This window comes from Glycine max, chromosome 14 (assembly GCF_000004515.6).
Source record: "Glycine max cultivar Williams 82 chromosome 14, Glycine_max_v4.0, whole genome shotgun sequence".
NCBI lineage: Eukaryota > Viridiplantae > Streptophyta > Magnoliopsida > Fabales > Fabaceae > Glycine > Glycine max.
Window position 1 is genome coordinate 10265144 of NC_038250.2, and position 15964 is coordinate 10281107.

Here is a 15964-nt window from a genome sequence, read left to right on the forward strand (position 1 = left end):
TTTTATACTCAAGAGGATTTGCTCTTTCTTGTGAGCATTTTGATGTCCCCAAGAGCTTGATAATTATGGAACTTCCTATTATAGAATACACATAGGATGAGCTGATTCTTTTCTTCCACATTCTCGATCTTAAGCTACACTGATACTCTTATTGATGTATTTGAGAACCTAAGATAAAAAGATGAAAATATTTGTAAAGAGATAGGTTTGTGTTTGCTTTTGTGAAAAGGGGATGGGTATTAATTACGAGATAAGTGAGCATTGTGGCTACCTTAAAAGGAAAATATATGTGGTCAAATCGCCTCATGGACTAGGTCAACAAGTCAATATTTTCTTTTAATTTCATTACCATGTCGAGCATGAAACAATTTGCCAACACATATTTTCCTTCTATGCAAGTCACAATGCTTACTCTTCTCTTAATAAATACACTTTTCTTCCTTTCACAAAAACACCGCATACCTTTGTCTTTCCATACATTTTTAATCTTGTTTATCTTAGGCTCTTAACAATGTTAAGAAGTGTATCCATTGGTGGTCTTGAGGGAAAAAAGTTACACTGAAGAGGAAAACTCCACTTTGAGTGAAGGCCGTGGAGGACTTACTTAAGATGTTACTATCACTTAAACATGGGGAAAACACCACCATGAATGAGCCCTCCATGTTCACATCTTCACCAAAACTTGTCTATCCCTCCAATGATCAAGTGCAAGAAGAGAACCTGTGTTCCTGCACATTTTGCAACAAGAAGTTATGCAATTCTCAAGCTCTCGGTGGGCACCAAAATGCTCACAAGAATGAGCAAATCCTCTTGAAGATGAACAAATTAAAGATAAAGAGATGAAAGCTTTTGGGTTTAGAACCACAAATGTTCCCATACAAGCTAGGGCACCCTTTTATCCTTATTCACATTCATACATGTCAAACCTTCGCTTATAAGCTAGCACACCCTTCTTAATGGTGCACACATGCACTCGATGGCACCACTTGGCTATGGCATTGCACACAACATAACTTTTGCATGACATCTTTGTGGAACTTGAACCCTAAAATTGTTCCTTCACGTGCTAAGAATGAATCTAAAAATCATGTTAGTGGTTCTTCTTCACCAAAATCTAAAAATCATGTTAGTGGTTCTTCTTCTCCTCTTGGTGTTGGTTTTGGTGATTTTAAGTAAGTCCAAGTGTGTCAACTAAGCATTCACCTAAAAAAGTTTTATATTTGTCTCACAAACTTTGAAATTTATCATGCACATTAATCTTGACACATAATGTTGTCTATTTTTCAGTTTCATTGTAGTAAACAAATAATAATAAATCATATCGATAATAATAAAATTAAAATAAAATATATTACTTTTAATTTTTTTTTTAAAAAGATACAAAGATAACACGTGAAGTTTGTTAATAATTAATGGACATAAAACTTAAAAACCAAAGATCACAATTGATTAAATACTTCACAAAACAAAAATTGAACCGCAAATAAGTTTTAAAAATATTATATTTCAATAATATATTTAAATTAAATGTTTAATTTTTTTTATTAATGCTATAATAATTAAAATGTTACACATTTGAAATATTACAACATATTTCATTACAATAACATATTTCAAATATAAGTGTTAATATTTTTATTAGTCTAGGAATATGAAATAAACAATCAAGGTCACACCTTTTCCATAAATGATTAAATAAAAAATTTTGAAGACTTTTTCAATGGTTGAAATTAATTTGCATTAAACAATTTAATGTTGAAAATAAATGCATTATTTATAATAATGAAGATATTTTCAGTAACTCACTAAATAAATTGTAGATTACCGCAAATATTTGAAAAACACATTAATTATTGAAAATGAAATACATTAATTACAATAATGAAAAATTTTCAATGATTCAATAAACAATATTATTTAGATTGAAAAAAAAAAGTATTCTTTCTGGAGAGTTAGATGATCTTTCTAAACAAGCTTGGTAGGTAATATGAATGAAGCAACTGCAAAGGCTCTATACTTAGAACTGAAGAACAATTTGAAAAAAAATGATTTTAAATCTTTGTGCATTGACCCCAAATGTAGATATAGGTATTTTAAGAATACATCTTCTTAAAGACCAATGGTTAATGATGGCTATGAAGGGCAGCTTTGCTACAATATTTATTTTATTTTACTTTAATCGATAAAAATACTATATTTATTTTTTGGAATTTTATATCATTATTTAAAAATAAAATTTATAAATATAATAAATGAATCAACTTATTCTCACATTTTTAATTATTAATTACAAAAATGAAACTCAATAAAAAAACAAAATAGATTTTGAGCGTTCAATGCAAAAGAAATTAGTCAGATAAACGCAATATAAAATTAGATAGGAAATAGAACAACAATAAAAAGACTCTTTGAATAATTTTTTTAATAAACACTTATAAGAGAAAAATAAGAAAATAACAAATTAAATTTATTCCATAAATTTAAAATATTTGTAGTATACCAATTTCAAGAGGTTATTTGAAAGAATAACCTTTGTAATATACATAAAATAAGGGTTGTTCTAGTGTTCTTAATCAATAATATTTGAAGAAGAGGTTATTTGAAAGAATAACAAGAAAATGCTTTGTAGTTTGTAGTATATCATTATAATTGGAAAAAATCGTGTGAATATGTTGGTGCTTATCACCGGACTTATTGACCAAAATGGGTTTAAAAAAAAAAAACTATTTACTAATTTGGTGAAGTTTTAAACATTTACCTAAAATTGATTGTTTTTACCACTTAGAAAACATAGTCACCCTAAATGATATTTTATGTTCATTTTTTTATCCTATATTAGGAGTGTTTTGTTTGTCATACTCTTTTACATTAGTTATATCTACCATTGAGGTAAAAAAGTACACAATTGATAGGTGAATTGTTTTAAAACTACACAAAATCAATAAATAATTTTCTATTTTACCCATTTTGGTCAACAAGTCCTTACCATGGCGTTAAGAATATGCAGGTTGGTCCTGGGATTTTTTGCATCCAAGACCGTCATCCCCTCCCCCTAAATTTTCTCTAAAAGAAAATCAAGAAAATTTTGAATAAAAATCAAAGTAAAATTATTTAATCTTGTGACATAATAGAACGCAAATAAGATTTTATCATTTTCAATTTTGATATATTTCTTTTAGTAGATACAACAATAAACTTTTATAAGTTCCACATGCATCAAGAAAACAATTAAATATCTTTAAAACATTGAATATCATAATGCTTGATTTTGATTTAATTGTTAAAATCTTTCTACTGACTTTTAATACTTCAAATAAGAATTATCATGTTTTAGAAATTTTATAATTTTTTTATGCTCCTAATTTATTTCTTTTTACATTTTGCAACTTAACAAAATGAGTTCTTCAAGCCCACATTGACATTGCTACACTATAACATTATAGAATAATTTTATTTTAATATTTATATAAACGTAATAAAAAGAATCCCTATAAAAATGAGACCCTTGGACAGTCGTCCACCGTGCCCGTGCTCATGCCACTGCAGAATATGCATCTAAAAATCTCGCATATAGGTTAATTGCATAGTGAGGTTGACGTGTGTATAATTGCAACAAATTTTATCTAAACTTCAGTCTTGCCATTGATGGGGACAAGCTCCAAAGTCTCTTCTTCATCTACCTTATCACTCGTGTTCTTTCCTGAAACCTCAAAAGGAAGCAGTTCCTCATATTGATCAGTCTTAGGGACAAGAAAAACCAAAGCAAGTGTAGCAAACCTAAGCATGTCCCTTATAAGAACAGCCAACCAAAGGTTTGTAAAGTCAGTTCTAGTGATGTGAAGGACACGAAGAAGCACCCCTCCACCCCATCTGGATAAGAGGGCACCAATGCTATCAATGCACATTAACAGAGCAAAAAAGGTTCCCTCAATGCCTAAAGGGCACAACTGGGTGCTGAGTACCATCATGGGCATCCACCTGATTTTGCTTGTGATTCTTGTGGCACTTTCTTCAATGACAACAAAGAAGTAGTCAGGGATTCCAATGACCAAATTCCAACGGAGGATGAAGATCAGGTCCAATACACCAGATATGCCATATAGGAGTTGTGCATAGAATACTAGGTCTCTAAATGGGTAGTCTTTTAGTGCCTTGTGGTAGATTAGAACCCCTATCAATGAAGCCACTGCACCTATTGCATAGATCACCCCCACAAACTCCTGCATGTAGAGAAAGAAAAATAAGTAATGGTGTGTTGAGAAAATGAGTTAATTTATATGCACTACCTATTTTACTCTAAATCAATCAATCGATCAGAAAAAATCAGTATAAGCATGAATTTTAAAGTAATTAACTAGTTATTCTAAAACTTAATAAACTTATCATAGAAGACAATTTGTGAATAGATGACAAAGATCTTTACATTGTTCGTGCATGAACTATTTACTCGTAGTAACTTGTGAACAAAATATGAGGGGTACCTGAGAGAATGCAGGACCGGCTTTTGGATCTGTATACCAGTAAAAATGGCCTTCGTGAGTGGTTACATTCAAAGCCAGGGCAAGGAACATGTAAAGAGAAGGCTTCCATACATGAGGATACAACATTGTTTGGTACATGCTTCTAATCTTCATTCCTACACTCTCCACTGCCTGCGATATTTTGTGTTTAGTTAGATCATCTACCTAACATAAAGAGGTAAGTCTTTCCAAATAGGAAAATTAGTAGTATGTGTCAATTATTTCTAAAATTTCTTTGATATAAGATTAACCATTAGTTATTACTCATTAGTATTACGATCATAATGCTTTTGGCTAATTGATTAGCATACTAAAAAAAATTAAGACGGGACATGCAAAAGAGAAGATAAAACGATAAAAATAATAGATCAAAGTAAGAAAAGTACACACAAGTCACAAGGAAAATATAGATGAAGAAATGGATACATAGAATGATTAAATTTTAAGAGTATAATCCAAGGGGCGCAGGAACCTTGGGCCCCACCTGGATCCACCAGTATACGGGTTAAGAATCAGTCTTTGATTTGATGAATCAATACAAATTATTTTTTTTATACATAATACAAATGAATTTGAGATACTTTTTTGAACCTAAAGATGATAATATATTTTTTTTAAAAGAATCAAGTAGTATAATTAGATTGTCCAACGTAAGCATCCAACTTTGAACAACAAATTAAAAATTAGTTTGGTAGTCATCAACTCTAGAATACTAATTGTTAATTGTAAAATGTTTTGGAAGGATACAAAAGGACATGACCGTAAAACCACATCCGCCAATGACAAAGACCTTTATTTTTTCTATATGTTGAAAACGTTGACGTCTGACTCGTGAGTGATGTGCATGTTTTAAAATATATATTATCACAGTTTAACTAGTAAAGAAAAAGAACACGAGACCATGTAGTACTAAAAATAGAAGTTGATTTATGAGCGAAGAGCACACGACTAAGATGATAAAATGGTCTTTATCATAATCAAAGTAATGTAAATTTCTACCTTTGAAGATCTAAAGATCCTTGATTTTCTTTTCTGAATGATGTACTAATGAATTTTCTTCCTGCAGTCTCATTTATATATATCCTAATATCCCGAAGTTATAACAATTCTAATAACCAAACAATTCTGACAATCAATAACGAACTAATTAACACTACTTATCTAACATTGACACTACAACTAACACCAATAATTGTATATTAAAAAAAAAATATATATATATATATATATATTATGATCAGATTGAAATATTTTTAGCTCAAAACATGTATTAATGATAATAATTTCGGAAGAAAAATTATACTATTAATTAGCATAAAGTCAACAAAAGGGGCAATAAAACGGAACAAACAGTTGTCTAACCTGCTTCTTTTCAATATGCGACCCACTTGTTCTGTTTTCATAAATCACAAAACCCAGCACAATTGTCAAAGCCGGAGAAAGCGCCATAAGACCCAACGACTCCTACAAAATAGTGAAAATACACAAATAAACATATTTATCATCCAAATCCATTTAAAATGATTGATCATAATTATGTACTTAAAAAATGTTAGCAATACTCTCTTTTCAACGTATTCAAGTTCACTAAAATTCACAAAATCCAATAGAGTAAACTGCAAATAAATTTTACATTAGTAATTTTTAAATAATTAAAAAGTGTTAAAAAAATTGTAATTGTTATTTCTGTCTTTACAAATACAACATACTAATAATCCATGAATAAACAGTATCAGGAATTTTTTTTATATCATCATTCAATTATCATATATGTTAATTTTTATAATAAACATCTTAAAATTTATATTAATGATAATTTTTAATTAGTTAACCGTAAAAAAATACACATAAAAACAAAAATCTTACAAGATTTAAAAAAATTGAATACTGTATAAAGTAAATTAAAAAAATTATACTATTAACCAATTAAAAATGAGTTTAATGGAACAAGAAAACATCATTTATTGTCAACTTAAAATTTGTTACTACTTTGTTTATAAACAAATATTAGTTTTAAATATGATTTTATTATAAGAAATAAATAACTAGTTAGTGCATTTTAATTAAATTTTTTAGAATATTTAAAAAATCAATAACATTTAATTATAATAACACTTCACAATTAGATCAAATCTATTCCAATTAACTAGATTCAATTTAGAAACCATGGAACCGAAGAATTCTTGAGAATTATGCACAAAATCAGAAAAAATTCTTGAAATCTTTCGTCACGTACCTGGGGTCCAAGGCGGTGCACGAAGAACCCGCTCGCGAGGTATCCGACGAGCGCGCCGGCGCCGGAGCAGAACCCGCAGAGGCTCTGCAGGTCCGGTGCGAGCTCCCTCACCTCGATGCTGTTCCTCGCAATGCACGCGTCAATCGTCACATCCGCGATCGCGAGCGATGCCGAAACGCCGACGAAGCACATCAGCGCGGCGACGGCGGCGAGGTTCCCGGCGAAAGCAATAACCGCGGCGGAGACGGCGCCTATCACGCCGGAGATAATAAAATACGGTCGGCGGCGGTAGCCGCGGACGGGGAATGCGTCGGTGAGGATTCCCCAGAGAGGCTTGAGGACCCACGGGATGAAGTAGAAGCCGACGTAGAGCTGCACTGTGAAGGGTTGGATTTTTTGCACGTCTTTCCAGTAATAGTCTGCCACTACCTATGAAAGAAATCGTGAGTTCGAATCTTCATTGATAAAAGCTAACTAATCTTAATTAAGAAAGATAGTGAGTTTCAATCTTTGCTAATAAAAATTAATAATCATTCATCAATAAAAGAAAGATAACAAAAGAAGAGATAGTTGGTTCAAATCTTAGGTGCAAAAACTAACCAAACCATTAACATTTACCGATAACTACTTATACTGAACGGAGAGATAATCAAAGGAAAAGATTGTTGGTTCAAATATCCGCAAACAAAAATTAACAATTAATATTTGTTCAGTAAAAAACAGTGTGTGGCTACCTTGAAGAGTGAGCCAGAGAAGCCTTGGCCTATGCCGTAGATTAGGAACACGCCGATTACGAAGGTTGGGTTTAGCTGTGACGAGAGCTTTTGAATCCATTGAAATGGTTCCGTTAGGAGGGTGAGAAGGGTTTTGCTGGTTTTCTTCTTGGTTGTGACGGTGGCGTTCTCGTTCTCACCCATTGTGTCCGTTTCATGGGGATGGGAGGGAACTGGGTTTTGAGATGGGAGATTTGGGTTGACTTTAACAGTGTGTAAGAAGATATTCGTCATGTGTGATTCGGTGTGGAATGGAGCGTTGAATGTGGCCCTGGGTTGGGTCAAAATTATGCAACATCTTATTATTTAATCTAAAAGACTTGTTAGATTATAATAAATGTATGGAGAAGTGGTTCATCCAAATAATATTTGGTTCCATCTTCATTAACGCTTTATATTCGAATTTTATGAATGAGAAAAAAAATATAAAAAGAAAGATTTTATTAACGATGGATGTTCTTCGATAAAAATTAATTATTAGTAAAATTAGTAAATATTTTTTTTATTAATGTTACGATGAGAAAAAAAATTATACCTAACCTATAACGCATGTACCAATGAATTGTTGTTCTGAGTAATCACATCTTGGTCTCTTTCAATAAGTTCTCAAAAAAAATATGATTGAAATTTTTTTTTTTATTAAAAATATTATTTTCAAACAAAAATTAATCATCGACAAAAACTAATAAATACTTCAACTTAATATCTTGATGAAAAAAAAAATATACCAGATTTGAGATGGTTTGAGCATAACAAGATAAGTTTGAATGCCTTAAGTAAAAAAATTTCAAAATTTTTAGATAAAAATAATGTAATTCGAAGAAAAATTATTTACTAAAAAAGATCATTCAAGTTTCACCAGAAATTAATAAAGTGATATTGAGTGAATATTTTACACGAATGATATAATAAAAAGAAACTTGTTGGCCTTTGAGGCAGGGCACGTTGGTGTGGTGTAGATTCATGTTCTTCCCTTCCCTGGCTGCTGTGCTTTTCATACTTGTAAAATTAATTGATATGATTGAGAAATTTAATGGACCAAGCAAGATTGAGTTGAGTCTCTACTATTAAAAACCTACAAGTTGAAAGAAAGTGAGCAGTTGTTCTTGTCTCAGCAAAATAAATAAATAAAAATATCTATTCTCTTATTAGGGAAATATAAGAGTGCTAGGATATTGGAAAATCCGTCAACAAGTAAATTTTTAAGTAATTTCAAATTACCTTGAATCCAAAATATTAGGTGTCCAGGTTATTCTTATTTATGTGTTTAACTTGTCCGTTTTTATATAATTTCTTCACTCACTTATTAGCTTAACAAAATTTTCTTTCTGTGTAAATTTATTTTATATGGTATATTTCCTTTCCTGCGTATGTCTTACTGATTAACTTGTACTTTTATTAACATTAATTATCATCAGTTGAACACATTGTCTGGCTTCTACATTACCAAGAATATTTAGCTCTAATACCACTTACACTAAGTGATGAATGTTTTCATTTTATAAGTAAATGATATTGGAGACTTCGTAAAGATTGAGAGAAGATATCGATATACTGATCCTTGCAACAAACAGAGGAAGCTTTGATGATTCTCAAGAGGATCTTTCCTCTAAGTCAACTTTTATATGTTTTATCTTGTCATGAAAAATTTAATTGACTTAGAATTTCCAAGCCATGTAGGATATACTATGATAAAATAGTAGCAGCATTTATGGATAAAAAAATCTGTTGTTAGATTTTATAAAGAAACCATCGTATTAAAGCAATGGATAGGTGAGGCATACATTAAACTGCAACTCCAAACTGTGACACATATATATATAACTACATATGTTATGAACTTTCTCAATGACAGCATAATACTTAAATAATATAAATGGCCAGAGAATTCTTCCACAAAAAGAAAAAAAAAAAAAAAAGAGAAAGAAGCATATACTATATTCAATCATTTTGGGGTAATACAGTATACTTTTCTTCCCTAAATTGATAATTACCAAAGTAATTTACATAGCTATATTTATTTCTTATCTTCAGTTTTAACTTCTTGTGCAAGCATCACTCGGTTTATGCTCCTACATACAACTCTCATTTGTGTTCCGAATTACACAATCAGGCAGCAAGTAACATCTGGATATCCTTCTGGAAAAATATAAATCAGGAAAGAACAGGTTAATAATAAAATATTTTTGAATTTTGATAGCTTTAGTATCAATTAATTATCAAGCATACATATATAACTTGTCTTATATATACATGTAAGAATAAAATAGTTTTCTTTTCACTGTAAATCACTCTCAAAATCTAATGTAGAAGGCAGATCTGGTGGTATCATAGGCTCACTAGGCTTTCAGAATTTCATCTGCAAACTTTCCTATAATTATGGATTACTAAACAAAGACAGCTGACAGACATCTAAAAATTATTTGTGAAAAGCAATGACTAATCCAATGTATATGAATGAGATGGAATCTATGGATTTTTATTTTTTATTTTATCTCTTTTCTTTTTCATAACAAGGTATGAGGTGATAGGAAAAAACCATATGATTCTAAATTTTGAATGCTTTAAGACTCAAGGTAATAATCATTTACGTTGGCTTTATTTGGTCAATGTCACCCTTCTAGAATTCTTGGGCTTAACATCCCTCTCCTAACGCCTTCAATGGATGCAGCGCCTCAATGTTTGTGATGCAGTTGCAAGAACATACAAGAAAATAAAGTAGCAGTGTAGGTTTAACACCAAAACTAACAGCTACAGCAACCAAGTATCAACTCATTTTCTGAAGCTCTAAAGCCTTGGAGCATTTTCAGTGATACAAATCACACCAATTCAAGTATGTATGACTAGGACTCAATTGCAAGTTATGGGACTCAAGTCCAATATTGGAGGTATGATATTCTAGAGTGGGATTTAATAGACCTTGGACTCTCCAACTACAATGGTTGTACTGTGGTTCTCCTAAGTTCTTATCAAATTCATCACATGATACAGATCAATTGCTTACCAAATAATATCAAATTGTGCAATTATAACAACAACTTGGAAGCTTCATTTGCGCTACAATTTACTGGAAGAGTGTTAACTTAATTTAGAACTGAGCCACTGAATATTGTTGCCTTAAATATCTCAGATGTAGGGCCTATTTCCAAACTCAACTATGCTGAAAATAATTTACTGTTTGTTTAACACCTACTTACAATTAATGTAAGTAAAAACTGCTGAACCCACTCAGCATGCAAGAGGTTACTGACTACATTGAGCACAAACTAATTTCATCAGGCACTTAAAATATTGAGTTTTCAAACACTAAATTCTAGTGCTGAAGTTGTCGGCATTAAAAGTTTTAAACTGAATTTTCAATACTAAACTTCCCAATATTAACAGATACTCTATTACTCTCACCTTCAATCTTGAGTAGCAAAGACATTGAGATACTTCACTAGTTAATATTTCATTGTCATGGTAACAATTAGAAACTGGACATTTACTACCCGGGAAGCTTAGCATACCTCAATTTGAAAAGGAGACATTGTTGGTGGGTATCTTTCAATAACTTTACCATTTTTATCAACCAAGAATTTCTCAAAATTCCACTTTATAAGATCACCCAGAAAGCCTCCAGCACTTGATTTCAGAAACTGGTACACTGGAGTTGTAAATGGTTCATTGACATCAACCTGTTTTATAGAACTTCATTACTTTGTTTACTCGAATTTAAACTGTTCTTAACTACTAACTAAAGAAACATTACCAAACCTTATTAAAATTTGGAAATTCTGATTTATATCGAGTGCAAGCAAACTGCTTGATATCTTCATTTGATCCAGGTTCTTGCATACCAAATTGATTGCAGGGGAAAGCTAAAATCTCCAAACCTGGAAAGAAGCTGCATAAGTGCACTAGAAGTGTGGGGCTGAGAAGACATATTACTTTCAACCAAAAAAGCTTAGAACTATATTCATAAAAATGACAAAATATAGTATTGAATTTAAATCACTTTTGACTCTGTCCATTGGAAGTATTTTAATTTTCCAATAACAAAACCGCCAAGGTTCTACAAGTATCAAGAGACCAGAATTTATAAGGCCAAAGCTCACCCATGTTCCAACATATAGTAACATTGCCGTCATACCCATTTTAATAAGAAACTTAAGGTGTGCTTGGTAGAGATAAAAGAATGACAGATCGAAATGAAAATGGGGCAGCTACAACAGGCATTCTATCATTTTGTAAATTCTTCCACCCCAACTTGGAATGAAAGACAATATATAGTCCAAACAAAACAAGGGAAAATGAAAACTTCTTTACTTTAACTCCCCTACCTAACTTTTCAAATTCCACCTTCCCAAACATGCACACATGCAACACCCTTAATTTAGCTACATGTAGCAGTACTGCAGTAGCATGACACAAACAAGCAACTGAGGAAGTGGAGAGGGGAAATCAATACAATAATGTCAGAGAAGTTTATTTCTTAAATTCCAAAGGATGGAATCCTTAAATGTCTTTATTTCGGGGTTCTACTCTTCTACTCATCTACTGCAAGAAGTTCAATATGATCTTCATATGAACAAAGAGAGAAAAAAAATACTCAAAATTCTACATAATATTTGGCATTATTGTCAAAACATGTTGGCAAATAAATAATTAATAAAAACATATATTCTTTCTTCTTCAGCCATAGATAGTTCTTATATCTAAATAAATCCAAAATAACAATCAAAGGGGAATAAACTGCAATACATGAGTTAACAGGTTCTGAAATATTTCACATCATAAACAATTTGATAAACATAGAAAAACAGCAAGATAGTTTGTCAGCAGAATTTGTATAATGCATCACACAGGAAAATCGTAATCAATAGTTTTTCATACAAAGATGTGATCTGTTAAGTGAACATATCAATAGAACGGTGTCTTTGAGAAACAGACCCCGGTTAATAAAATTCATTCACACCAGTAGCCAACCTAAAGTTACCAATATATTGTGCCTGAATTCAAATAGGAGGGCCACACTTCTCTCCTATTTATTATAAAATATCCAACAAGTACAGAATGATTTGCACAAGTAGACAGATTCAGAACCAAGAGGATACATGTGCAAAAACCAAGTAAAACATGACCAATTCATACTCAGAAATATTAAGAAGATACACAAATAATCATCCTCTATACATGACATACCTTGATTCTTACACTTTTAATACAAGCGTGACAGCTCCGAGTAATTCGATGATGTCAAACCACTGTCATAGGAAGGCAATTAATTCAATGGTTTTATAACTGACCAGAAACAGAAAGTTTGACTCAAATGTTAAGTTACAACTGATTTTATTTTCATTTTTTACATTAAGAATTGGGAAATTATGAGAAAGATTAAAGAAGAAAATAAGGCTCCATCACACACATATAGAGCTACATATCTCCCTTGAGAAGTGCATAATTCATACCACCGTGAAGCAACATTGACAATCAATATAATCTTCCCCTTAAACTTGCTAAGAGAAACATCCTTTCTGCCAATATCCTGCACCATATAATATAATATAATATAATATATACCCTGAGCACATAACAAATAAAAATAATAAACTTTTTTTTCTAAATTCAAGGTTTCCCCATTCGGTAAAACTGTCCATAACAACAAATTATCATGATAAAAAAATGCAAATTTTAGAAACACCACTCCTCCAATTCAAATTCCAAGGCTGACCCATTTGTTTTCAAGAAAAAGGGTAATGGAAATTGAAATTCAGCATGGTACCTTGACAGGAAAATCATAAATGGTTTTTTCTGTGGCAGCTCTTGCATGAACTGAGAAAGTCTTAGGCTTTGTAAAGAGCCTAGGAAAGTTGGATGAGGGTTGTAGGGAAAGGGCAGGGTGATAAAAGGTTGACTTGGAGGAAGCAAAAGAGGATTTGATGAAAGGCAAAGGGGGTAATGTAGTTGTTGGGGTTCTTCTGGCTCGAGTGAAATCATGGATGGGTGCGAAGAAGGTGGTGGAGGAAGCCATGGAAGACATTTTGAGTGGTTGGGAACAGAAGACTTCTCAAGTTTGGTCCTTTTATATGGAAAAATTGTTGGAAGTGAATTTGTGTCTGGGAGAATGGGGATGTGTGTAGAATTGGAGGATACACGTTAACATTCTCCAAGAAAAGATAAAGAAATAGCGTGCGTGTATAATTTTTGTTACTGAAAAATTTACACGAGACAAAAATTACTTGAATTTCCTAATTTAGATTTAATTTTTATTTTTAGGTAAACAACCTATATAGACTCTGCATTATACATTCGCCCGGACAATTTTATTTCTACATTTTTTAAATTATTAATTTAATCTACAAATTTAAAATGTGACGATAAATTAGTTCAAATTATTATAAATCATGTACGTCGTGAATTAATTTATAATTTTAGAATTATTCTAACATTAAATATCATACTTTATTTTAATGATTTGATTAATTTTTCATGATATTTTTATATTTGTAAATTAAATTGATTATTTCAAAAATATAAAAACTAAATTATCAATGCATAATTTATGAACTAAATAGGTTATTTATCCTTTTTTTTATGAAAATAATAAGAAGAAGAAGAATTAAGAATCATTCATACGAACTCAGTAGTAATGGTTTAGGATGTGTAAAATTTGTAGACATTTTAATATTCAAATCTCAACATTTCATTTACATACCTAAAAAAGCATTCACAGGTGGAAATTAGTTCGCTCTATAACCTAACATGTATTAAATCAGGTCAGGTCAGAATTTTGTTTTTAAAATAAACTAAGACAAAATTCATATAAAAAGTCTATTTATTTAATTAAAAGCTTAAGTTTTAAGCCATTAAAAAAAACTTTAGAACTAATAGGTTTTTGCATTTAAGTAAATAAAAATATTAATTTTATTATTATTATTATTATATAATATATTAAAAATAATTATTTATTTATATTTTAAAATTTTAAACACGTTGATATATATATATATATATATATAAAGAATCAAACTTATAAATTTATTAAAATAGACTTTTAAATAAATTACCAAAAAATATTAAATCATACTCTCAAAAAATATAATAATGAAGAAAAAAAATAGAAGGCATCTTTTTATAATTCTATCAATGGTTTTAATTCAAAACTAATATTAATTGAAGAAAATAAGAAAATTAAAATTTCGTTAATTGAATAATTAACAAAATAAAAATATATATTATTTATTTTTCCCATCAAAAAAAAATATTTTATTTATTTGTTAAATTAACACTTTTAAGAATTGCTGTGACACCTTAACAAATATGACATTTCCTCTCGAGAAAAAAATATGACATTTAAAAACGTAGTTATGTCTTTATTGAATGTTTATTTAATTTAAATATTTAAATTATATTGAAAACAATCAATAACCAATAACTTATATTGAAAACAATTAATAACCAATTAATAATTTTTTTATTAATAAAATATCAAAATAAGTTAAAAAAATAATTCAAATTTTTATGGCTTCTTTTTTGGTACAGAAAAAAAATTTAAATTTTAAATTTCTATGGCTTCTAGATACTCTTTACTCGTGTATTTTTATTTTTTTTGGTGGACGCTTTTTTCCTCTTTATCTAAACGGAACGTTTTTTATGATTAATTAAAAATGTGAAAACATTAGATTGTTACAATGTGTGGGGCGTGAACGACCGAGGACGGTTTGAAACCTCAGGATACATTTGGATGACTTTTTATGTAGTTACTCACGAGTCACTCTTATTTGTCGTGTGTCATTTCTTTGATTAGCTATTCTCTCATGCCCTTATCAAACATTCCCTCAACATTATTTTTTATTACATTATAATTATCTTAACTATGAAATAATAAATTATATAAAATTTAATTAAAATGTTAAAAAATAATGAAAATTACATAATTAAAACAACATTCAATTTTGGTTACTCTTCCACTCAAAATGCTCCCAAATATATTCGACAAAGTTTACTCAAAGTTGATGATGAATTTTTCAACCGTGAATAATTATTTTTCTTTGTAGAAATGTTGCAAAATTCACATGAACATTGTTATGTACATCAGTTGGTGTTAGGATGACTATAAGAATAATCAAAATGATCCTATGTATATATTTTATAATCATGTTATACGATATAATACATGCATATAATTAATATATATTTATATGTGTGTGTAAAGTCATATTCAATCCCAAATCAAAATTGAAACAGTCCAAATGTTTGTTCCACCCCTTTTCTTGTTTCTAGATGTCTTGACAAATAATTTTCTTTTATCTTTTCACTACATTGGGATGCTTTTGACAAATATAGTTCATTCTAGACAAATATCATTAGACTAAATGGTACCCCATATTATTATAGGTTCTATTGACCATATATTGCACCATAGGGGCTTGTCCCTCTAAAATGTCATTAAA

General features: G+C 30.3%; 1 protein-coding gene and 1 pseudogene across 1 annotated transcript; both read right to left on the reverse strand.

The window, feature by feature from the left end:
• Positions 1–3387: 3387 nt before the first annotated feature.
• On the reverse strand, positions 3388–7832 carry LOC100806186 (probable folate-biopterin transporter 6). The gene is made up of 5 exons (XM_003545356.5): positions 7491–7832; positions 6757–7185; positions 5883–5984; positions 4482–4652; positions 3388–4220 (listed from the first exon to the last, which is right to left on the reverse strand). Exons 1-5 carry the CDS (start codon positions 7761–7763, stop codon positions 3624–3626), a joined length of 1572 nt encoding a protein of 523 aa, XP_003545404.1. The 5' UTR covers positions 7764–7832; the 3' UTR covers positions 3388–3623.
• A 1546-nt stretch (positions 7833–9378) lies between these two features.
• On the reverse strand, positions 9379–13656 carry LOC100787095 (phospholipid hydroperoxide glutathione peroxidase, chloroplastic-like; annotated as a pseudogene).
• Positions 13657–15964: the final 2308 nt, after the last annotated feature.

What these genes read in the sequence shown, in the direction of transcription:
- LOC100806186 (XM_003545356.5), bottom strand. Translation starts at nt 7,763, where the DNA reads ATGACGAATATCTTCTTACACACTGTTAAAGTCAACCCAAATCTCCCA. An exon ending in TGCACCGCCTTGGACCCCAG is followed by an intron (nt 5,985 to 6,756) that starts GTACGTGACGAA and finishes ACTATTTTGTAG; the next exon opens with GAGTCGTTGGGTCTTATGGC. An exon ending in CCGGTCCTGCATTCTCTCAG is followed by an intron (nt 4,221 to 4,481) that starts GTACCCCTCATA and finishes CTCTACATGCAG; the next exon opens with GAGTTTGTGGGGGTGATCTA.